The 23965-nt window shown below is 38.7% G+C and overlaps 2 protein-coding genes, 1 long non-coding RNA gene and 1 other non-coding gene across 6 annotated transcripts; 1 reads left to right on the top strand and 3 right to left on the bottom strand.

Annotated features, from left to right (window-relative positions):
* Nucleotides 1-2536: 2536 nt before the first annotated feature.
* Nucleotides 2537-4871, bottom strand: LOC149391389 (ribose-phosphate pyrophosphokinase 4-like). Of its 3 annotated transcripts, XM_089621216.1 has the most exons (6): nt 4766-4865; nt 3657-4193; nt 3360-3428; nt 3014-3239; nt 2777-2927; nt 2537-2734 (listed from the first exon to the last, which is right to left on the bottom strand). In XM_089621216.1, the coding sequence occupies exons 2-5, from the start codon at nt 4185-4187 to the stop codon at nt 2794-2796; spliced, it is 960 nt and encodes a 319-aa protein (XP_089477342.1). In that variant the 5' UTR covers nt 4188-4193; nt 4766-4865; the 3' UTR covers nt 2537-2734; nt 2777-2793. The 3 variants fall into 3 exon arrangements, with proteins under 3 accessions (XP_089477342.1, XP_089477343.1, XP_089477341.1); XM_089621217.1 differs by having other exon boundaries at nt 2537-2927; nt 3657-4211; nt 4766-4871; XM_089621215.1 differs by having other exon boundaries at nt 2537-2927; nt 4766-4864.
* TRNAR-UCU (transfer RNA arginine (anticodon UCU)) lies at nt 4865-4937 on the bottom strand. The gene has a single exon. It is a non-coding gene; the product is annotated as a tRNA-Arg (tRNA).
* Nucleotides 4938-12708: 7771 nt separating this feature from the next.
* LOC149391387 (Enhancer of polycomb-like transcription factor protein) lies at nt 12709-19612 on the bottom strand. Its single transcript, XM_089618845.1, has 5 exons — nt 19393-19612; nt 16528-19224; nt 14558-16219; nt 14041-14305; nt 12709-13923 (listed from the first exon to the last, which is right to left on the bottom strand). Exons 2-5 carry the CDS (start codon nt 19138-19140, stop codon nt 13409-13411), a joined length of 5055 nt encoding a protein of 1684 aa, XP_089474971.1. The 5' UTR covers nt 19141-19224; nt 19393-19612; the 3' UTR covers nt 12709-13408.
* Nucleotides 19613-20126: 514 nt separating this feature from the next.
* Nucleotides 20127-21176, top strand: LOC149391386 (uncharacterized). Its single transcript, XR_016300252.1, has 2 exons — nt 20127-20665; nt 20741-21176. It is a non-coding gene; the product is annotated as an uncharacterized LOC149391386 (long non-coding RNA).
* The last annotated feature ends 2789 nt before the right edge of the window (nt 21177-23965 follow it).

Here is a 23965-nt window from a genome sequence, read left to right as displayed (position 1 = left end):
TCCTGCTTTCACTTATATGGGGACAAATAAAGCTGAGTTGTATCACATATTGAATGAAATGGAGCTCCTAATTAGTACAACAAGAACATTGGTTAAAACTTAAAACAAATACAGATCTAACTTGCCTACTGAGCTTATTATGTTTAATTTCTTGGACGAAAAAAATAATCTTATGATGGAAAGGAAAAAATACAAGTTAGGATATATTTTTGTTTTTTGTTTTGTTTTGGGATTATTTCGAAATTACGACTAATTGTGACAGTATTATCCAATATATATTTTTTCCAATTTATGACTACTGATTTTAGTCAAATATTAAAATATTATCTTCAAACCTTTTACCTTTTTCTTTTCTTTTTGAAGTACCCTTTTTTCTGAAACATATATATATATATATATATATATATATATATATATGTATATATATATATATATGTATGTATATATATATATATATATGTATGTAAGCGGTACAGCCAGCGCGTTGCTGCGGGAAGAACAAAAATGATTAATGCATTGTGATAATAAATTTCGCAAATTATATTTCCAGGTTCGTTCAATTTGTCGATTTTATGAATCACTTTATAATCTGGGTTTTTGTATACGTGTTTGGTTTTGGAGAGCCAATGAACATGTTTTTAGAAAACAGTTTAGACCATCTACGCTTATCTTTATTTTACATATTTACATGTGAATAATATTTTTTATCTGCACTCAATTTTTATTTTACATCTTCTTCAAAGAATATTCCAAGTATATCCTCTCCTACTATAACTTTTTATAATTGAGTTTTAACCTGTTATTGTTTTTACATATTACAAATTTTACCAACACCATTAATTTTGTTCATATTAGTCTAAATACATAGATATTATTAATAATATATCCGAAAATTAAAAAAAACTTATTCATTAATTGCACAAATATGACAATATATTAATTGAAAATAGAGTACATATATTAAAATATTACATGTCATAATAAAATAAAATAAAAACACACCACAACATAAGTAAATGCATTACATTAATAAAAAATACATAAAACACACCACAATATATTAATTGATTGACAAATACATAAATATAGACTTAAGAATTTGAATATCTCTCCCATAGATGGTCTATTAGTGCATTACATAGGGCAAAATGTGCATCTTTGTCTCTGATTTGTCTGTATCTACTCATAAATTGTTGAAACCGAACATTTTCATCAACCACCATAGACTTAAGTTTTTTAATTATGTAATTTTTAAATGTCAAAGATGTTTTTTTAATTGTCTATGTAAGGTATTGTGATTTCCATTGTAGTACTTTTTTTTTCAAGTATGAGTTGTTTTTTAATTAATAATTTTTAGAATGCGCTAATTTACAAATAAATACATAATACATATAAGTATTAAATTGTATTTATAAATTAAATTTTGGGTTAATAATATAATTTTTAAAAGTTTTGGGCAAATATAAAGATGAAATAGTGCATCTCTATATTTGGAGATACACTATTGCATTCATCTCCATAAATGAAGAATGGAGATATATTTGAAGATGCATTGCATGTCTATCTCTATCTCTATCTTCATAATACATATGCATTATGGATGGTCTTATTTGGTTTAAATTGGAGCCAAAAAGTCAGAAAATGTGACTTATGGTGGTATTCAAATCAAGTGGAATTTGTGCTTTTTTTTTTTTTTTTTTGTTCTAAATATTATCAGGACTCAGAAGAGGAAATGTGTGATGTTATCAAGTAGGAAGAGGTACGTACGTCTGGAGGAAAAAGCATGGTCATGAGATTTATTCTTTGTTTTTGTTCTCCCTTTTTTTTTTTTTTTTTTTTTTTTTTTTTTACTTCAGATAATATTTTGGCCAAGTCAAAGTCATGCTTGCAAATCTCTTGTGTTTGATTAAATTGTTCCTGTTTTTAAACTAAACAACCGAAAAAGAAAAATAAGAAAGGGGTATGGTGATAAAAATTTCATTTTATAGATCTCAAAATCAAACACGTGTTAAAACACGTGCTCGAACATCTACATTAGATCCTGTGCGCTTGACAATCTCATTCTCTAATAGCAGTATCACTACTTACCTATATTGAAAAAAAAGATTGAAAATATTCAACAAGACTTCAAGACCAAAACTCATAGATTGTGTTGGGGCTGATCGGTGGTTTTTGTTTTGATAAATTAAGCGTAGTTTTGATATTTCACAAGACCATAATCTTAGTTTACCTTTTTTTTTTTTGAAGTAAATCTTAGTTTACCTTTTAGACCTTAGTTCATTGGTCTTCTATGCACATCAGCTTTTTGAGAATTAAAGTCATCACATATTTCAAGTTCAAAGCTCTATGCCAACGTAAAAAATTACCCGAGCCACTTTAGTTTATAAAATAAATAAAAAAATTCGAGAACACCCTATTTCTCATAATGCGAATAAGTTTTACTCGGATTATACCTCGTTTATTTTTCTTCTTCTTGTTAACAGTTTTATTAGACTTATTTTTTAATTCATAAAAACCAAGGTAGAGGCCGGGGCTGTTAAAAGTTCCAAAAATCTCCGTTTATCTCACAATTTCCAAAGTTTTAGCGAAGAATATCAAACATTCGTCTCAGCATTGTTCACCAAAAAAAAAAAAAAAAAAAAAATTCCATTATGAAAAAAATGCTAAGGGGTATTGAACCCAAAATAAAATATTAAAATCACATTACAAACAACAGCACTTGATACAACTCGGGTTCTCATCAAAATATTTTTTTTTATCTCACCTGCTTGACTATCTTACAGACCTGACATTTCAAGTCTGTAGCGCTTCGGCGATCGATCCTGCGAGGCTCAGAACTTCGAACGGAGCTCTGTTAGCCAATTCCTTGACCGTAACGGGGCACGAATCCGTGGTCCAAAAGTGCGTAAACGCCTTCTCTGATGGTCCTGAACAAAAGCACAAACGAAACGTCACAGAGCTACATAATAATAGGTACAAGCTTTTCTAGTCCATCTGGGCACGAGAAACTGACCTTCTTGGTGGGCAAACCGTTCCCACGTACGGTTGGGAAAAACAGCGTGCGTGACATAGGCACTGACCTTGGCGGCCCCGTGAGCCGCCAAAACTTTCTGACACTCGATTAAGGTTCCACCTGATTGGACCAAATCGTCGACAATCACAACGTGACACCCCTCCGGATTTCCCTCTTTTATCCGAACTATCCTCTTATCGCCTTCCCGTACTTTATTGCAAACCACCTTTCATTCAACAAATGTGTGAAAACATTGTTCAACTACTATTTAATTCTCTCTCTCTCTCTCTCTCTCTCTCTCTCTCTCTCTCTCTCTCTCTCTCTCAAGTAAAATTGCACGACTAACCGTTGGAAAGTGATCCAACTGCTTATGAAATCGCTTCCAAGCACCATCGTCGGGAAATGCAACAACTATCTGAGAGGGATAGTCAGAAAATGTAGATTAAAAAATAATACTAAATCAAACACAAGAAATTTGATGCAACTAATTATTTTTTTAAGGGTGTTCTAGTTAAATACTAGTACCTAATAGCAGCAACCGATTGAAACTAATGGATTCGCAAACATAAAAATTACAAGAATGTGCAAGTACCAGGTGCGGATAATTTTTTTTGACAATAGTAAAAATTGTTTATTTTCGGACCTTGTCAGCATCGGGAAGCTGAAGCAAGCGGTGCTTCAAGAGCGGAATTCCGGTCTCGAACAAAGGCAAAACATGGTCTCCGAAGTAAAAGCGTTCTTGCAGAGCGTGTATATCATATATGACCAAGCTCGTCGGACCTCCTCTCGAAATGGGAACGTTGGAGACCATCCTGGCGAGCGTGAAGGCGGTCGCCACGTCACCCTCCTCTTCCATCCGCTCGAAAGAGCCCGTCGGAAAGAAAGGAAGCACCAAAGTGAAGGACGCGACGAAGAGCCGTGGCAGCGCGTAGATCACCGAGAGCTGTTCGAAGATGACTCCCGGGGAGCTGAACGAGGCCAGGAACGCGACGTGTTGCCCTCTGAGATCTTGCGCGTTGTTTATGAAAATGTTCGGAAACCCGTCGTTGAAGCTCCTCCACTTGATGGACTGGAGAGTGATGAATTGGGACTCGGAGGCGACTTTTCGAGCCAGTTCTTTGCATTCGTCGCAGTAAAACAGGAACACTTGCTTCTTCATCCCACACTTTTCCATTGCTCTCTGTTATCCACCAAAAACCTAAAGCAAAAAAAAAGGAATACTTGAATGTCGGAAAGAAGAGAATTAAATCTAAACTGGAATTATTTCGAATCCTTGTTTGATCAACATGGAAAGCACCTGGGAAAAAAGATCTAACAGTTCTAGTTGTCCATCAATCGATACTGAATAAGCAAACAACAAAAGCAACCAAACAAGAACTAAAGCAAATAACTTTTTTCATTCCAACCTGGTTTTTCCTCGATTTTTTTTAGTATCTTATTATTTCCGAAAAATCCCGGGTCAACAACAAAATCAACGAAAAATCCTAAGTTCGTAGACCTAAAACCCCATTCGCTCTTCAAAACTAGTGTAATAGTCCGAAACCTATCCCAATTAAGGGTTGACACTCTAGTATCTACAGCATTAGGACAAACTAATGACTGCTTACACAAAGAAAAGCAAAAGAGAATGTACATTGTTTCTAAAGAAGATCAGTAGAAAGTACACAATTAAAATCGGAATAAATTCTTATTCCAAAACTACAGAATTAGGCACACTCGCTAATCAAAATGGAAAGGATCAAAGGTCGATACCAGACGAGTTGTGACCACGCCGGTGGTAACACAGAGAGAGAGAGGGTTAGGGTTTTAAAAAATTGAAGGAAAGCAAATGTTGAGAAGATAAACAAAAAGCACGCCCGGTGGGACTCGAACCCACAATCGCCTGATTAGAAGTCAGACGCCTTATCCATTAGGCCACGGGCGCTTTGCGTGACAAGTCACTACATTATAAATTATAAACTAAAACTTATATATCATTTTGCTTAAAGTTAATTCTTTTTGGAAAACCTGTTTTAAAAGTGCAACATTTGTAAGAGAGCTTACAAGAGAGGGAAATGGAGAATTTTATTGCTTGAATGTATTTACAATGAATCTCTTCACCTTCTATTTATAGGGTTTAGAATAATACAATTAAGGTAAGAATAAATCAAAAGAAGATTACAATGAGATGATTGATATCAGTCATAAAGTCAATAGTTGACTAACACAATTAACATCTACAAATCTTGGTATTTATAACACTCCCCCTTGGATGTCATTGTCATCGTAACACGCATTTGAGTTTAAGCTGCCTCGTTAAAACCTTTCCAGGAAAACCCAACATGGGATAAAACCTTGGTAAAGGAAAAAGAGTACAGCGCGTGTTACTCCCCCTGATGACAGCATCACTTAACTTCTCGGAGTCGTCGCATTCCAATCTTGTGAACCAGCTTCTCAAATGATGATGTGGGTAACACCTTTGTGAACAAGTCCGCCAGATTATCGGTTGATCAAATCTGTTGAATATCGATATCACCGTTTTGTTGAAGATCGTGTGTGTAGAATAACTTTGGAGAAATGTGTTTCGTCCGGTCTCCTTTGATGTATCCTTGCTTCAGTTGCTCAATCCATGCAGTGTTGTCTTCATACACCAAAGTCGGTGTCTTCTTTGTCGAAGATAATCCACATGTCTCTTTGATGTGCTGAGTGACCGATTGAAGCCAAATACATTCTCGACTTGCTTCATGAATCGCTATGATCTCTGAATGATTTGATGAAGTAGCTGCAATCGTCTGTTTTGTAGAGCGCCATGAAATCGCCGTACCACCACTAGTAAACAAATAGCCTGTCTGAGATCTACATTTGTGTGGATCAGATAAATATCCTGCGTCTGCATAACCAATTAACTGATGACCAAAATTGTTAGCCTAAAATAAATCTTTATCTATAGATCCTTGAAGATATCGAAATACATGCTTAACACCGTTCCAATATCTACGTGTTGGAGACGAACTAAATCTTGCCAATAAACTTACTGAAAAAGAAATATCTGGTCTTGTTTTGTTAGCAAGATATATCAATGCTCCAATTGCACTTAAATATGGTACTTCAAGACTAAGAAGTTCCTCTTCAATTTCATGAGGTCGAAATGGATCTTTCTTAGGATCAAGTGATCTTACAACCATTGGGGTACTCAAAGGATGTGCTTTGTCCATATAAAATTTCTTCAATATTTTCTCGGTGTAAGCTCATTGATTAATAAATATTCCATCCTTCAAGTGTTCGATTTGAAGTCCAAGAAAAAACTTTGGTTTCCCGAGATCCTTCATCTCAAATTCATTTTTCAAATAGTCCGATGTTTCCATAATCTCTTTAAGAGATCCAATGATATTTAAATCATCTACATATACGGCAATTATGATAAATTTATATCCAAATATTTTAATGAAAATACATGGACATATATGATCATTTTTATACCCATCTTTTAAAAGGTATTGACTGAGGCGATTATACCACATTCTGTCTGATTGTTTTAAGCCATATAAAGACTTTTGAAACCTTATCGAGCACATATTTTGGGAGTGTATATATCCTTCAGGAACTTTTAATCCTTCAAGGATTTTCATGTAAATTTCATTATCTAATGAGCCGTATAGGTATGCCGTAACAGCATCCATTAGGCGCATATCCAAACTTTGATGAACTGCCAAACTCATAAGATACCGTAAGGTAATCGAATCCACCACGGGGGAATACGTTTCCATATAGTCAATGCCAGCTCTTTGGGAAAAACCTTTTGTGACGAGTCGTGCCTTGTATCTCACTACTTCATTATTTACATTTCGTTTTCGCACAAAAACCCACGTGTACCCCACTGGCTTTATACCCGTAGGTGTTTTACCTATAGGTCCAAAAACTTCACGTTTGGAAAGTGAATTCAATTCAACTTCTATTGCCTTTTTCCATTTCTTCCAATCGCTTCTTTGTTTGCATTCTTCGACAGATCTTGGTTCCATTTCATCATCTAGAGCAGTTATCTCTACTGCAATATTGTATGCAAATACGTTGTCGACAATAGTATTTTTACGGTCCCATATTTTTCTCGATGTGGTAAAGCTCATTGAGATTTCATAATTTTCAACATTTTCAGGTCCTTTATCCTCTACCGAGATTTCTTCAACAATCACATCTTTGGGTTCTTTGTTTGCCTCCATATTTTGGCCATTTTGATCAAATGCTCATTTTCTTTTTTTAGGATTCTTATCCTTTGAACCCATTGGCATACCACGCTTTAGTTGTGGCTTACTATTTTTTGCACTAATTTGTTCTTTAGGAACTTCAATTCGAATAGGAGCATTTGCAGCTGGTATATAAGACTTTGTAACTCGTTTTGTATCAGTAAATGCATCCCGCAATTGATTGGCAATATTTTGCAAATGAACGATCTTCTGAACTTCAAGTTCACATTGCTTTGTTGGAGGATCGAAATGAGTTAATGACGAGTTTTTCCATAGTATTTATTTTACCAGCTTTGTACTTTCTCCCCCTAATGTTGGAAACATTGCTTCATCAAAATTACAATCAGCGAATCTTGCTGTAAATAAATCTCCTGTCATTGGTTCAAGATATTTAATAATAGAAGCTTAATTATACCCAACATATATTCCCAATCTTCTTTGAGGTCCCATTTTAGTACGGTGTGGCAGAGCAATTGGGACATAAACCGCACATCCAAAAACTTTAAGATGGGAAATATTTGGTTCCTGGCCCAAAGCCAACTGATATGGGGAGAATTTGTGACAAGATATTGGCCTGCTGCGTGTAAGATAACATGTCCTCATGGTGAAACATGAAGTTTTGTTCTCATACGTAATGGTCTAGCTATTAACTGGAGGCGTTTTATAAAGGATTCTGCTAGACCATTTTGTGCATGCACATGAGCAACTAGCTCTTCGACCGTTATTCCACTAGCCATACAATAATTTATAAATGATTGAGACCTAAATTCACCAGCATTATCAATGTGTATCGTCTTAATTGCATAATCTAGAAAATGTGCTCTCAACTTTATAAATTGAGCAAGTAATCTTGCAAATGCCAGATTGAGCAAGTATTCTTGCAAATGCCAGATTACGAGTTGACAATAAACATACATGTGACTATCTGCTTGATGCATCAATCAAAATCATAAAATATCTAAATGGTCCACATGAAGGCTGAATAGGTCCACATATATCTCCTTGAATACGTTCTAAGAACAACGGTGATTCAATCATAATTTTAACTGGTGATGGTCTCCTAATTAGTTTTCCCAAATGAGTTTTCAATTATTTTGCGCATCATATTTGATCCGGGGTGACCTAACCGGTCATGCCATATACAAAAAGGGTTTGGGCTTGTTGTCTCTTTGTTTACAACAACATGAGTCTCAAATGTGTTAATGTTTGAGTAATATAAGCCAGAAGAAAAAGAAGGTAGTTTCTCCAATACCTTCTACAATGCTTGTAATGTATAGATATTCAACATTATCCATACTTATAGTCTCAACGTGATATCTATTTTTACGGATGTCTTTAAAGCTCAACAAATTTCTTTGAGACTTACTTGAGAATAGTGCATTCTCTATAACAAATTTTGTTCCTCTTTGTAAAACAATATTGGCTTTCCCAGAACCTTCAATCAAATTTGCACAGCCAGAAATTGTATTAACATTGGCCTTTTTCATAGTGAAGGATACAAAATATTTTTGATCTTGTAGGATTGTATGTGTTGTAGCACAATCTATGAGGCATATATCATGGCTATTAAACTTGGACCCAAGTGATTGCTGGGAAAAATTCATATTCTTTATTGAAAAACATGCATAAAAAAAATTACATCAATAACTAATAAAAATAAAGATTAATGTCTAATACTGCAAAATGAGAGATGATTGAGGACTACAAGACTGAATAAAAGAAAACATTAAGATGATGATCCCCAGTAAATTGAAGCTTCAAATATGCTCTTCGTGAAAATCAGATGCATCCAAGTGCCATCTCCATCCTTGCCTCCTATCTCCAAAATATTTTCAAGATCGCTGATGTGTGCCGTACCACAACCAAAAATAACCTTAAATAAGAATAACGCATAGCGATAAATAAGGGTCGAACCCACAAGGACCTAGTGTAATCAATTAATTCTTAATTTCATGAGAAACAAATAAAAGAAGAGAGAATCGGGGTTTTTGAAAGATTATTAAAATTACTTGAGAAAATCAAATGGAAAAAGACACGATTAAAGTTTCATTCGCTACCGCAACAATCCTATCCAACTTTGGTTTGACAATGCTCACACAACTCTATTGAAATCAACGTCCACAGAAAATCGACACACGCGGCCTATAATCTCCGCAATCATTTGATATTGGCTAATCACAACGTTGCACCGATAAAGAGCCCTAATTGTTAAACAACCTAATGAACACGCGCCTAGATTTAATCTAACAACATCAATGAATTCAGAAAAGCGAGACGAACAGAACAATATAAATTCAACACGCGTGATTCAATTAATTCCGGTTACTCTTTTCACTACGTGCACAAGATCCTTGCGAAACCTGTACCCGTAGTCGCACCACTAATTACTAGCAATCCTAAAAATTACGGATTAAAATTGCGAGTATGGCTATGAATAAATATATTCCTATCTAGGTGATCAATCCAAACAGAAACATAACAATTCATGAACACTGAACAATTGGAAAAGAAATAACAACTTCCATATTAGAAACACAAGCAAAGTCTACATCAAAATCTTCAGTTCATGTTACGGGATTGAAATTCCCCTTAATCGTTTGGGAATTTAGCTACTAATAATGAAAGATGCACAAAGACAAATAGAATTCATGATAGAGAATAGAGATAAGAAAGAACAGGAAAAACGGCGAAGATCGATGGCTCTAATCTTCGCTTTGGTGAAGTAATCATCCAAGTCGAGTCGTCCCTCTCCAAAGCGTCTCTTTGCCCTTCTCAATCTGTCAAAATCGCCGTCTAAGTGTGTTAGGTCAAAATCCCGAAGTCCCTTTTTAATTGGACTCCGAATAGGCTTTACTCGAGTTGTATTGGCTTTTAACGGAACTGTACCGCGGTACCCGTGTGCTGTACCGCGGTACTGCCACTGATTCTTACTCATGTACCTAGGTACTAGACTGCTGTACCGCGGTACAGTTACTGCTTTGCTCCTCTTCAGTGCACTGATCCGTTTGCCTCCAAAAATTGACATTTTAGCTCCGAACTCCACCGGATTCACCTAAACACATGTAAACACTTAAATCATAAGATGTTCACTTGCAAACGTGATTTTAAGTGATTACGATGAATACGTGGTGAAGAATGATCACAAAATAACAAAAATTATGCACTTATCAATCGCCGAAAAAATCCCCATTGGATGCAATTTTTTCTTCAGTGTGATTAGCTTCAATAAAATCAGTGACGAGAGTCGTATTGGTGTCCACATTTTTGTCTTTATTCTTGATTGAAGCTTGATATAACTCGACGAGATGTTTCGGAGTGCGACATGTACGCGCAAAATGCCTTTTCGCTCCACAACGATGACAAAGAATGACCATATGCATTGGAGAATTTGCAACACCACTTTCTTTTCCTTGCTTATTGTTGTTCCATTTTTTGGGATGAGAAAAATTCTTCTTATGAGGACCTCAAAAATAGTTATTGTGAACTCGACCACGACCGCCACTACGGTCACGACCATAACTTTGTCCCCTCTCATATTTCCTGCGATTTGCCCAATTCACTTCAGGTAATGGGGCGGAACCAGTTGGCCGAGCCTCATGGTTTTTCAAAAGCAGCTCATTGTTTTGTTCAGCCACAAGAAGGCATGAAATTAATTCAGAATACTTTTTAAAGCCTTTTTCACGGTATTGCTGTTGCAAAAGTACATTCGTTGCATGAAAGGTCGAAAATGTTTTTTCTAGCATATCATCATCCGTGATTCTTTCACCACACATTTTTCAATTCCGAAACGATCTTAAAGACCGCTGAGTTATAATCACTCACACTGTTTTCAAGTGATCAAACCTGTCTTTCAAATTGATCCATAATTCTTGAGGATCTTTCACAGTTAAATATTCCGCCTTTAGACTTTCATGGAGGTGGTGGCGCAGAAAAATCATGGCATTAGCCTTATCTTGGATTGATGCCTTATTCCCCTCTTTCATTGTATCTCCAAGCCCTTTGGCATCCAAATGGATCTCAACATCTAGTTTCCACGAGGGATAATTCTTCCCCGAGATATCGAGTGCCACAAACTCAAGTTTCGCGATATTTGCCATAAATATAATAATGAACATTATAATGAGTAAATGAAATAGATCCCTATTATTAATGAACACTAAAAAGCATAGAGAACATATTGCTATAATTATCACATATATATATATATATATATATATATATATATAAATTTTTTTTATTGATAGGTACTAAGATAAAAAAAAGGCACATCAATTATATTCGTATAAAAAGAAAATGATATTGCATGCCTATTTCTATAATGCGTACATATATAACTGACGTGTATATAAGGCATGTGCAATAAAAAAAATATTATTATAATGAGTATAATATCATGCTTATAAATTAATCATCGTGTGTTAAAAAAAATCAGATGATGACGATTCTTACAACAATATATATTTATATATAGTATAACCAGGAAGAGAGAAAAATAATTATGGTAAAAGTTATAGAAAATAATTGTGAAAATGATAGAAAAATATAGATATGACAAACATGTGTAAAGAAAATAATTGTGATAGAAAAATATATTTAAACAAACATGAGTAATTGGATTATAAACTTCAACGTGAAAAAGATAGATATGACAATAGCTTAACAAGATATGAAAAAGTATAGAGTAATAATGGATTAAAGAATCATATGAAAAGATGAAGATGGTTTTGCTAGGGATTTGGGCTGGAATTTTCCAATAATATCCATTTACCATCATCGCAAAGATAAAAAGGAGAGAAAAAAAAATGAATATTGCTAGGTTTTTGGTGGATCGATCAGATTCCACACATTGCCATCATTGCAAACATTTTGAGTATCAAAAAGTAGACGTAGGTTTTTAGAGACATTGTTGAATAATACCTTAAGAATAACAAGTAGAGCTAGCGTGCTGATAACGTGTTATAAAGTAAAGAGCAAGAGAGCTTGAGAGAGAGAGAAATAGAGAATGTTATTGCTTGAGTGTATTTACTATGAGTCTCTTCACCCTCTATTTATAGGGTTTAGAAGAATACAATTAGGGCAATAATAAATCAAAAGAAGATTACAAGGAGATGATTGATTTCAGTCATAAAGCCAATAGTTGACTAACACAATTGACATCCACAAATCTTGGTATTTATAACAAAAACATAACAGTGGGTTTTAATATTTTTTCAAAAAATATTGTTTACTTTTTTAATGAAAATAAGCATAATTATATGAAGTCTAAAAAAAAAAAAAAAAAAAAATCCTTGAACAAAGATATTTTCACAATAAAATTTTAGACATGACGGAAACTGAAACCAATGTGGAGCAAAAGAACGGGATGGACCTTTTGGTCACAAAGGAGTTTAGCGCCTTTTCTCCAATAATCGCATTAAAAATACGAAGCTATTTTTCATAAAAGAAAAAAAAACATGCTAAACCGTTAACCAAGGCTACTAACAAAATGTAGTTGATTAACCGAATCAGTGTAAACTATGCATCATTTAATTTCATTTGCAATTCGTTTCATTTCTAGCTGTAAAATAACGTTTACATGTTTCACAAGGCTGCGTATCTTGGTCCTTTCTAGTATATACATATATAATTAAGAATTTCGATATTTACTTTTTCATGTACCTTTTTAATAATAGAGCTGGGAAAAAAAGGAGGTATTAGACTAGTAACTCCTGTTCAAGCGGTGTTGTATTATTTTCTTGCAACTACTTCAATATCGAACACTTGAAGGAAAAAAAAAAAAAAAAACTGAGGTTAAGGGGGATTAAGGCACAAAAAAGAGGGAAAAAATTACTGTACAAAGATATGGGAAGCCAAAATTCCCATGCAACCCCTAAACCTGCAAATGTTCAATACAACGAAGTTGCACTGAACTGAGTGGTGCTAAAAACGTTTTTGGCAGAAAAGAACCCATATGAAACAATTCCATTTCTCTCCGGTGAAGTGAAGTGAAGTGTAAGATCTCTTCTTTCTTTCTTAAAAGCCGAATCAGAGGATAATGGATGGAACGCCAGCATGGTTGACGAAGTAAAAAACCCAGATTTCATCCTAGCTTAAAAAAAACACCAATACCCTTTTCTTTTAATATATATATTTATATATATATAGGCCTCTGTTTCTATATATATATATACTCTGCCTACCCATCGCCACATAATCCCGCCGAGCTGTGTTCTGCGGCTTCGGCGGTCATAAGAGCAGCCGCGGCTCTGTGAATCGCTAAATCGGCTCGGTAAGCCAATCTCTGAGCCCGGATTCGCTTGAGCTTGGCCAGGCCGAGGGCGTTCCTGGCAGCACCAGAGGCGTCGCGGACCCTGAACTCGTCGAGATCGGGGCCCACAAATTGCTGCTCGATGAGCTGCCTCTGGGACAAGGCCACGGGCCGGAAATGGTGACGCTGGACCGGCCAATCGGGCCGGCGGTGGACCCCATTTCTGCTTCCCCTGTGATGACTGTACACGCCGCCGGACTTGCTCCGGTGAGCCTTGCGTGAATGGCTGCGATTCAGGCCACCGTTGATGATAGTCACATCTCGGGACGAAAACATCCTCCTCGGTGATGGCTGGTGCAACGGGGAGTCGTCTAAAGAGTCGTAATTATGGCCCGAGTATACGTATCTTTCATCCCCATAGGATAGCCCGTTCGATCTTCTCCCTGAAATGATTTTATTTTTATTTTTAAAAAGGGGGTTTAAGGTTGAGAAATTAAAATCTTCAGTTTTTTTAATTTTTTTTTTTTTAACAAATTTAAGTGAAGGATGAAAGAAGGTACCGTAATTGTGGTAACCATCTTGATACCCAAAGCCGATATGACTATGGTGACCCGAAAGAGAGACCTTCCTGTGGGTGGAGCGCTGCTTTGAGCCCTTATTGGGAACTTCCAAACCCCGCGGTTTCATACAGAACGCAAACAACGGAGGCTTCTCGATTAGCGTTACAGCTTTGTCATGGCCTCCATTAGTGAAGCTCGAGTTCATCTTTATCATTTCTTGCTCCCACTCCCTCAGCTGCTGTTGGTATAGCTCCCACGCAGGTGACTGAAAGGGAACACAATATCTCGAGTCATGTTAACACGATCATCATTGCAAGCGATTCCAGCTCAGACGAAAACCATAGGCTACTAATACTCTCAACAGAAACAAGAAAATAAAAAACCGTTTTGGGGTGAGAAAAGACTACTCCAAGATTCTCAATTTGAAACCAATTTTGTGAGAATAATCACAATCTCGAGTAGTCGCCTTTCAAAAAGTGTTGCATGGTTAAATCAAACCACACATTAGAGATATTACCTGGAGATGCCGGAGTAAGGGCATTCCCGTCTTTAGCCTTCTCTGCCGCCAATGCTCGTAAATGGCTTTGATGATGTCCATAGGCCCGACTCCAGCCATGAGCTCTTCTATTTCATCCGATGACAACTGATCTCGTTGGTGAACGTACGCGCCCTTCTCAAACATGTCCATAATCTTCTCGAACATCTCTTCGGAGATCGCTCCCAAACTGCCAGTGTGAGAGTCCGAGGAACTTTGAGCATTCTGAATCCACCGGTCATCATCGCTATCCATGTCGTATAGAACATGCGATGGATTCAAAGCCATCTCAATATCCGACTCGATCTGCCTGATGTACTTGGAAGAGCCGCGGACAGATAATATATCTGCACCGTTATCGTCGCCTTCCTCTACCACATGGACACCGGGAATGGGGATGTTTTTAACGGACGCGGCTCGAACGTTCCGATTAAGACATTCTTCGTGCAAATCCTTGAAAAGAACCCACTGGCTTCTATCGAAAAACTCCAGGGTCCACTCTTTTCCTCCTTTCCACATCATTGCATGCGTGAACCGGTTCGTCGATCCGGGCTGTAGAAGTTGATGCGCCTTGTACGAGTACTTGGTCGACCCAGATAGCTTCACGGAGAGCCTCCACTCGTTGTGATCACAAAGCTCCAGAACCACCTTCGCCCCGTATTCTCGCCATCCTCTGTCGCTGGCCGTTATCAACACATTTACTTCACAATACAGCGACTCCAAATTCTTCTTCGAGCCTCGAGAGACATCCGGTGACCTCTTGAAGCTACTAGCTTTCCTGATTCGTTTCGGCGGAAGCCCTTTCTGCATACTTCTCTGCCTCGGGCTGAAATCAGAACCCCCGAGCGGCAAGGAATACGACACCTGAGTTCGCGGTTTCTTAGGTCCGTTGCCAAACCCGCTATAGGAAAGATCTGCCCTACCGTCCAACCAACCATGTGAGAGAGATCCGAACGGAGAACCATGCTTATTCCGATTACTCGTGCTTCTCGGAGCAGTAGGGTTGGGGCTTGAAAAGACCCCACCGTTTGTACTCCACGAAAGATCTGCAGGCTGGTGGATATCATGCAAATCCTCATCAACAGATTTCCCAAACTCGTTCAACGGAATCTCAACGCTTAGACCATTCTGAAACAAATCAGAATCCGGTTCAAGCTTACCACGGTCCACTAAACTCCTTCGGGATAAAGCATCCTTACCCAACTCTACATTCCGGTCCCGCGATGACTGCAACTGCACATTGCCATCAGTTTTAATCCCAGAAACACGAACCCTGCCACTGGGAACTGAGTGACTGGTACTGAGCTCTGGTCTAGAGAAACCCCCATCAAGAGAAACTTCACCAGGCAAGGCCTTCCTATTCCTCTCAACGGTTACTTTAGAACCCTTATTCAAGCGTTCCTTCGCACTGCCCGAGTTTTCAAGACTTTTTGCTGAGCCGCGCTTCCGGGAGTTGACACGGCCGAGAGAGGGGTCCATAAACAGCTTGAAGTGCAGACCGAGAAAGAATAACGGAAAAGTAGTCGCGGAAAGAGTAAGCGAAGGAAACTTTCTGCATATCTCATCAGAAAGAGAGAAACGGGCGGCATATGCAAGATCTGATCTGGAGATACCCATATAACCAACTTCTGGGCTGGACCTTTTCTGCATTATTGGTTGCAAATTTTACATGTCAATATCACTTGTGATATATGAACATTAATATCTATATATATACAAATCAAAGAAAGCCAAGTAATTCAAGTATGTGTGACTTATTGCATTCGACACATCAATCAAGGCACTGACATATAAAACTTAAAGATATATCAAACAAAAGAAACATGGATAAAATTAGCAGAAACAAAAATGTACAATTCGAAAAGCAAACGACATAATTATATACAAAATCAAAATAGCTGATGTATGACATTTAATTTTGTGTGCCCATTAGTAAGAGACTAAATAGTTACCTGGACGGAAAGAGGCTGTCCATGCTGCGATTCAGAGATTGAATGGACAGCTTTATTCTGAAGAGTCTGAATATTATCGTAAGTGCATTCAGATAGAGGTAGCTGCTTGGAGAGCAAGCAATGCTTCTTGAGCTTCAAATCTAAGTACACCCACTTTGCGTTCTCCACATCAATATAGTTATAAAACGCAAACAGAAGCTGCTTGTGAAGATCCTGAAAACAAGTTAGCTTGAATCTAATTGCAGTCACTGGAAGTTGCAACTCGACAATCCTCAGCTGTTCTTTGGGCTTCTGAAACGTCGCGATTACGAGGAAAACAAAGGCTAAAACCTGAGACAAGCAACCTTCAAACAGTAGAAACCTTAATCCAACAACACTGTCAACAAAAAGCATCTCCAGATGAACCTGTGGCCATGTTAGCATCACTGTGCCAGAACGAAGCAGAGTCGCAGCATGACACAGCCCCAGAGTCTCCGCCCCCAACAGGTTATATAGATACAGAGCTGAAAGAACCGGGAAACTCAAGAAAAACTTGAACTTAGTCGATTCCAAACCAGGTAGTGACAGTCTCACCAAACCAGCATCATCAACAGACCACAGCGGCCGACCTGGGCCCAAACTTCCCAAAATCAAATCCGGCTTTTTATCCTCGGTCCTATCGACGCCAGTACCAATAAATGAACCACGAGCCGCTTTGCTCCGGCGCGAGTGGTTCTTATCACATCTGGAAGATATTTCTAGGTCAGCTTTGCGGAGCCGCCTCCTAAAGTAAACAATGGGCATTTTGCTATCTTTGGGGCAACTGATGCTTTCTGAGGCAGAATCCTCCTTCATTGCATCACCAGCAAACCTGTCTACCAAGTTAGAACTCCTAGACACTTTCCTCTTGTCCTTTCTCGCGGTACCACTTTTACGACGCCCGTGGAAACTATCTGTATCTCTATTCGATGCTTGTGCCACAGGCTTCTTCGGCATATCCGATGTTTTCTGTTTCTTCACAGCATGGTAGGGAGATTTGACCCTACGGCTAGATTGGGCCAGCCACGAAATGATAGGCTCCGAATCTAGGTAGCTGTTGCCTGCACGGGTATCATCTTTAGCTGAATGTCGTCTTTTGTCTTTCTCGCTCTTGGGCTTGGAATTCCTCTTCGTCAAATCTGGAGTTTTATCTTGCGCTTCTGATCTCTTGAACGGGGACTTACCCGGAACTTCGCTAGGAAGTAGCAGGAGTTTGAACCTCTCACTTTGAAGATCAATCCATTCCTCATCTCGATCATCATACTTCACGTGATGAAGCTTTCGTTCCTTGTCATAGTCACTCACAAGACCATAATACCAAATCTGATCCAAAGGCCAAAACACCTTGATTCGTCGATTCAACAGCCAAAAAGCATCCAAGTCCCCGAAAAAGACTTCATAAAAATGCCGTCTTTTCCTTGAACTTCCTTTCTCTTCCTGCTTCCTTGGCCTCAACACTCTTCCAGCAGCATCTGCCGAAGGAGATTCTGAGTCAGAAAGCGACTTCGATCTATGATTATCAAAATCATGACCAGAAGATAAAAGAAATGACAATCCATCAACGGGTGGCAACGCAGAACCCTTGTTATTTGAAGAAAACACTGTACAGCTTGGATCAAACCTTGACGAAAGCATCATCGCAGCATTCTCTTCGAGATTCTCCTCATCCTCTTCTGGTGATTCACTGCACACCGCATTTGAATTATCAAGCACTCGCTCTGCCTCCTTTGCAACAGGTGAATCATTTTCCTCCAATTTTTTCGCTTCACTTCTCTTTCTTCGTGACTTTTTGGCAGCATTTTCAAGCGAGGGTTCTAGTTTGTCCCCAATAGACACAGTAGCAGAAGTAACAACCACGGGCTCTGTTTGATCGCCAGCACCTTTACCATCACCTGCCAAACTTTTTGCTTTGCCTTGTTTCCTCCGTGATTTCTTCACAGACAAATCACCGTTGCTTCCCACCGGGTGACTAATGCGATTATCTTCTTCCTCTGCATGCTTTGTTGAGTTCGATTCAGATTTTCTGTTTTCCTTAGAATCATCAGCGCTTTCTTTCTTCTCAGCCTTCGCAGACACAACAGGACTTCCGGGATCATCGTCGCTTGACCTACAAACCGGAGCGACGTCATAGACTTTACTACAAGAGTCGGCCTGAGGCTTCAAAACCTGAACACCTCCAGATTTCTTCCGCCCCACGAAATCGCGTTTCCGTCTCGGGACGTGAAAAGATTCATCACTCAACCCAAACGATGAAACGGCGTTACACCCAACTCCATCGCTCGATTTCCTGTTCGCCTCTGACTTCGAGTCCTTCGAACCGTGCGAACCAGAACTCAACCTGCTCTGGGGAACTTTACCCACAATCTTCTTGCTATTACTGCTGGCATTCTTCAAACTATTTAGAGACACCTCTTTTACACTCTTTTTCTTCTTCTTCCTCACACTACCCTCGTCCTCATCATCCGCATTAGCCTTTCTCTTCAATTTCTTATTCACATCCTTGCCAACTCTAGTTTTGTATAAACTCTTAAGATCCAAAGATCTAGATTTTTTGGGAACTTCCACTCCATGTGAGGTCTCTATTCTACTTTCCATCAACAATTATTCAATCCAATATCCAAAATGGGAAACAATAGAATTTCACATTCCATCGTACACGCCTAGAGGCATTATTCAGATCTGTAACACCAAATTCATGCCAAAAATCACTCCCCAAAAAATTTATTAAAAAAATAGTAATCGACGAAGAGATGATCACGGACTTTCTCAGCACATAAAAATTATTTATCCTCAAAACCAAACGAATCCATATGAAATTCTTCAAACCAATAAATTAAAAAAACATACCTCAATCCAAATGCCATGTCCCATCGCCAAGATCAAGCGCACCAATCATGAAGCTGGGATTCCAATCCGGACCTTCTGATTTGAAGCCCTAATTTAATTCCCCAAATTTCAATTTCGCTATTCGATTTTTTTTTACCGTGACAGAGAGACGGAGAGAACTAGGGTTTCGTTCGGTATGAGCAAAAAGGGGTTTAGAATTAGATCGAGAATAACAAAAAAATAGAATAACGAAAAATCGAAAATAGCGAATTTAGAGAAAATAGTTGGCCGATACACGTGTCGACTTTTGAGCTGTTTGATTTATGAGAGTATTATTCTAATGCTTCGTTTCTACGATGAGTGGTCAAAGGATTGGCAATTTCGCTGAGACTTAGATGAATTTTGACGGTCAGGATTCGAGTAGTACACGTGGGTAGTTAAGATCGCAGACGTTTTTTGTGGGCGACGTAGTACTTAATCAAAATCACTTTGATTTTTCCGGAATTAGATTTATATTTTCTATAAAAATAACAATTAGTTTATTGTTATTTTTCCTTTGGGGTTAAGAAAGTTTGGCTTAGTTTATGGCGAAATCTCAAAATTGCCACGTTTCTGTTGAGTTCCTCTGACCCCGCCAGAAAACATAAATTAAAATATAGAACTTCAAAAGTACAGGAACGCATATTTTTAGATTATAAAGAAGAAAAAATACTCTACATTATATAGGGATATTTGCATGAGAGTCACCTACTGAAATCAAAATTGCACCAGGGTCACGCGCCTACTTTGTGTTGCAAAAGACGCACTTTTGCCTCAAATTGGACTATAATGCCCCTGCTTTCATTTTTTCTCTCTCGTCCCCAATTCCTCTGCCGTTTCTCCTCCGAAGCTTCACGACCTCAATATCAGCTTCACGCCTGTGAATTGTTGTACGATCTCAGCTTCGCTTTGAACGAATTCGTGTCAGACATGTAGTTCGGGTGCAGATCGCCGCCGCCGGAGTCATCGGAGCGCACTCACCGCAGAATCTCGGCGTATTCTGCGCCGTCGAGAATCGACAATCCTTCGCCGGAATTCCTCACTCTGAAAACGGCGACGATGAGTAGTATAGCAGACGGGGCTGTGGAGTGGTGTCCACAATCGTGTTCTCGGCTTCCTCTATATCTTCCTCGACCTCCACGCCATGGCTGTGCTCTGGATCCTCATCTTGGAGCAGTCGCCGTTCGAAGTCGTAGGTCCCAGAGGAACGCTTGTGAGGAACTTCAAGCACTTGAACTCGAAGTCTCTCCTCGAGGTTCCGATCGCGTTTCAGCAATCCACCATCGTCGGAATCTACTTCAAGCACTTGAACTCGAAGTCTCTCCTCGAGGTTCCGATCGCGTTTCAGCAATCCACCATCGTCGGAATCTACTTCAAGCACTTGAACTCGAAGTCTCTCCCCGTCGTCACTCTCCTCTGCATTTTCTCCGGTACAAACCCTAACTCTCCAATTTTGGAGCTCAATTAAACTTTCGATTTCGACGAATTTAGGAAAATCGGCAAAGACGTTGAAAATAGACGTTGAAGCTCAACTTTTCTCTCAAGAGGACGGAGAGTATGGCGGCCATAAGAGGCTGATCTCCGTCAAGGCCAACCAGATGTGGAACCTCGTCGCCACGTACGGCCGTGCCTCCTTGAATGTACAATTAATTTTGTTCTATGACATTTTTTTTGTTCTTTGAGCATACAATTACTTGAATGTATAATAAATTGAGTGAGTGATGGACCTAAATAAATTTAGTCAATTTAAAGTGGACCGGTTAGTATGTAGCTCAAATTGACCGTCTCTTAACCAAATTATCATTTAAATCAGGTAATTAGTCTAATCCACTATCAAACAATATTATATTTCTATTTTACCTCTCATCAAATACACACGAAACACACGCCAAACACAATTTCTTTACGTACACGAATACTCAAACTTCTCTGTTTTCTACATGCGAAATCGAAAAACGAAATCCCACCTCTCCGTCGATTTCGAATCCTTCAATCTCTCCGATATTGCCTCCGACTTCCTTTTCCGTCACAAATTTTCTGATTTTGCCACTTCCGAATCCGATGAAGACGTCTCCGTTCTCAGACTTGAAAAAATGGTAAGTAAATATTATTAACAATTCGATTAACCCATAGAACACCATAACCGAAACCTTAGCCCTCATCTCCGATCAATTCTATGTTAGATTAACCATAAAATATGTTATATCAATACTGCTGAAATAATGTTTGTCCTCGATTGTTCACGTAAATAAGTAGTAAATCGTATTTACTGTTAGATAAACTAGTCTTCGTCTCTGATACTTTTTCTGTTAGATTAACTAGAAAATGTGCTAACAATTCTGTTGAAAGTGTTTGTCTTGGAATTTTCTAACAAATGTAGTAAATCACAAATGGATTTCAATATTTTAAAAATAATTTAAACAAAAAGAAATTATTATATGTGTAAAAATGATTGATGAAATTAGACATTATATACATAACTAAAAGGGAGTGCAAAAACACTGTAGCATCTGTTGAGCCGATTTTTCGTCCCAACAATCTATACCAAGTTTATTTAAATTACTTCGTATATTTATTTTTGTGAGGGAAGGGTCTCAGAATCCGATTATGAAGATTAAACCGAGATCCGAAAGAAATTTATGAATAATATAAATTTATAGAAAAAACAAGCGAAAGAAAATTTCTTTATTGATGATCGAATGTAAACCATACAAAAATAAAAGAGAATGAGCAGGAAATCTAAATATTAATAGCGAGTCAAGATACAATCGAATGGTCCTTCTTTTTCAGAAATTCAGTAGTCGTAAAATGAAGGTGGAGTGGGCTTTTATAGCTAGCTCGCCGATCCCCCTTCTTCTTCAGATCGATACACGTGTACGAGCAGAACCGGTCTTCAATCCTCCAATCTCGTGTATGTCCTCGTCTTTAGGCGATTTGACCGTTAGAGGAGATTAATCATTCAAATCACTTGGCGGGGTCGTCTAGGAACGTCCATTGGGCCGGGTCGAATTGGGATTCGGTCTTCAGCAAAGAATTCCTCTCTATTGTCTTGGGCCGATCTTGCATGCGTCTAGGATTTTTAGGTTGAACTGGGTTTTGGGCCGAACTAGCGATTATCCGAATCCTTTTGGGCCGAACTGACTAGGGGCCCACTTGGTCCAACTTGCTTGGTGAAAGGGGACGATATCCAGTCCCACAATCAGTCCCCCCAGTATCTTCTATATTATAAGATAATATAATATGGAATATACTTTTAGTCGAACCGAGATTTCTCATAATCTGGTTGAAATCTGATGAAATATTCGGGTATTTCTACCTTTAGGTTACTTCAGGACAAACGCTAAGGACACGTGTCGCCACGCCCGCGCCTCGGGAACCCAAAGATTTCCATAATCATAGCGATTCTTTCGGGATTCTCAACCGTCGATTTGACGCTTAAATAGAGCCCTGATCTTTCGATTCTTTTCATTAATACCAACCCATTGGCTGCCCAGAGGTAAAAATCGCGACTTTCATCTCTTCTTCTTCTTTCTCACTCTATTTTCTTGAATTTTTGGTTTTCGCCATCTTTGCTGCGAAAACTTTGAATTTTTTCTCTTTCCTCTGTTGTATTAGTGGGTTTTAAGTTTTCTAGGCTTAGTCGACCCTCATACTGGGTTCTTGTTCTCGTTCTTTTTTCTTGAAACCACAATTCTATCGCGAAAAATGTCAGCATCCGACAAGAGGAGCGATGATCCCAACAACGAGTTGTCGTCGCCGTCAACATTGACGAAGCGCGACCTCGCCGACATGGGGGAGCGATACAACTTCCCTGATGGGTTGAGGGTGAAAGTGGGAGGCCAGTCCGCCGATCGAGTTATCCCTGGGTATGTTTGTGCATACCAGGTATTTTTCGAAGAGTACGGACTGCGTTTCCCTATCCCCTGACTCCTCATCGAGTTTTGTGACCGCCTGTGCCTACAGTTCGCCCAAATGTGTCCGAACTTCGTGCGTCAGGTGATGGCGATATTGCTATTGTCTAGGGAGGTTGAAATCTCCTTAGACGTTAACGACCTCGGCCGCCTGTTGGTCGCGAAGCGCAACTCGAAGCATCATCCAATGTACTTCTACTTGGCGAACCGACCTCGTCAAGGGGTCGTTACCGACCTCCCTGGCAAGGACAAGAACTGGGGCTCGAAATACTTCTATTTCGATATGAGTGACAAGAAAGTCGAGGTGATGAAGAATTGTCTGTCTGTCCAGTGGAAGACGGACTGTGGTAATTAGGGTGGGGTTTATTAGCGATCTGCGAACTGGTTAGTGTTTGCCTAATGCGAACTGGCATCTTGCCATTTTTTTTGCAGAGAAGATCGTTCTTTATCCGTCGGACTCGTTCGATCTTAAAGTCCAGAAGTTGCGCGCCGGCGAGGTCTCTTGGAAATCCTTCTCCGAGGCTCGATTTATAGCAGCCGGTCTTTGGCCCGTCGCTTCTTCAGGTCGGTTCTTATTACTGAACTCGCATTTTTTTTTAGTTCGAATAATTAGTTCGTTTTCAGGCCCCTGCGTGGGCACATTT

This window comes from Urtica dioica, chromosome 7, assembly GCF_054948205.1.
Source record: "Urtica dioica subsp. dioica isolate 48M chromosome 7, U.dioica_male_clone48M_v1_H2, whole genome shotgun sequence".
NCBI lineage: Eukaryota > Viridiplantae > Streptophyta > Magnoliopsida > Rosales > Urticaceae > Urtica > Urtica dioica.
The sequence above is the reverse complement of the archived record's forward strand: the minus strand, read 5'-3'. Positions and strand labels throughout refer to the sequence as shown.

What these genes read in the sequence shown, in the direction of transcription:
- LOC149391389 (XM_089621217.1), bottom strand. Translation starts at nt 4,187, where the DNA reads ATGGAAAAGTGTGGGATGAAGAAGCAAGTGTTCCTGTTTTACTGCGAC. An exon ending in AGCTTCCCGATGCTGACAAG is followed by an intron (nt 3,429 to 3,656) that starts GTCCGAAAATAA and finishes TATCCCTCTCAG; the next exon opens with ATAGTTGTTGCATTTCCCGA. An exon ending in ACGGTTTGCCCACCAAGAAG is followed by an intron (nt 2,928 to 3,013) that starts GTCAGTTTCTCG and finishes GCTTTTGTTCAG; the next exon opens with GACCATCAGAGAAGGCGTTT.
- LOC149391387 (XM_089618845.1), bottom strand. Translation starts at nt 19,140, where the DNA reads ATGGAAAGTAGAATAGAGACCTCACATGGAGTGGAAGTTCCCAAAAAA. An exon ending in GACAGCCTCTTTCCGTCCAG is followed by an intron (nt 16,220 to 16,527) that starts GTAACTATTTAG and finishes CCAATAATGCAG; the next exon opens with AAAAGGTCCAGCCCAGAAGT. An exon ending in CCTTACTCCGGCATCTCCAG is followed by an intron (nt 14,306 to 14,557) that starts GTAATATCTCTA and finishes GTTCCCTTTCAG; the next exon opens with TCACCTGCGTGGGAGCTATA.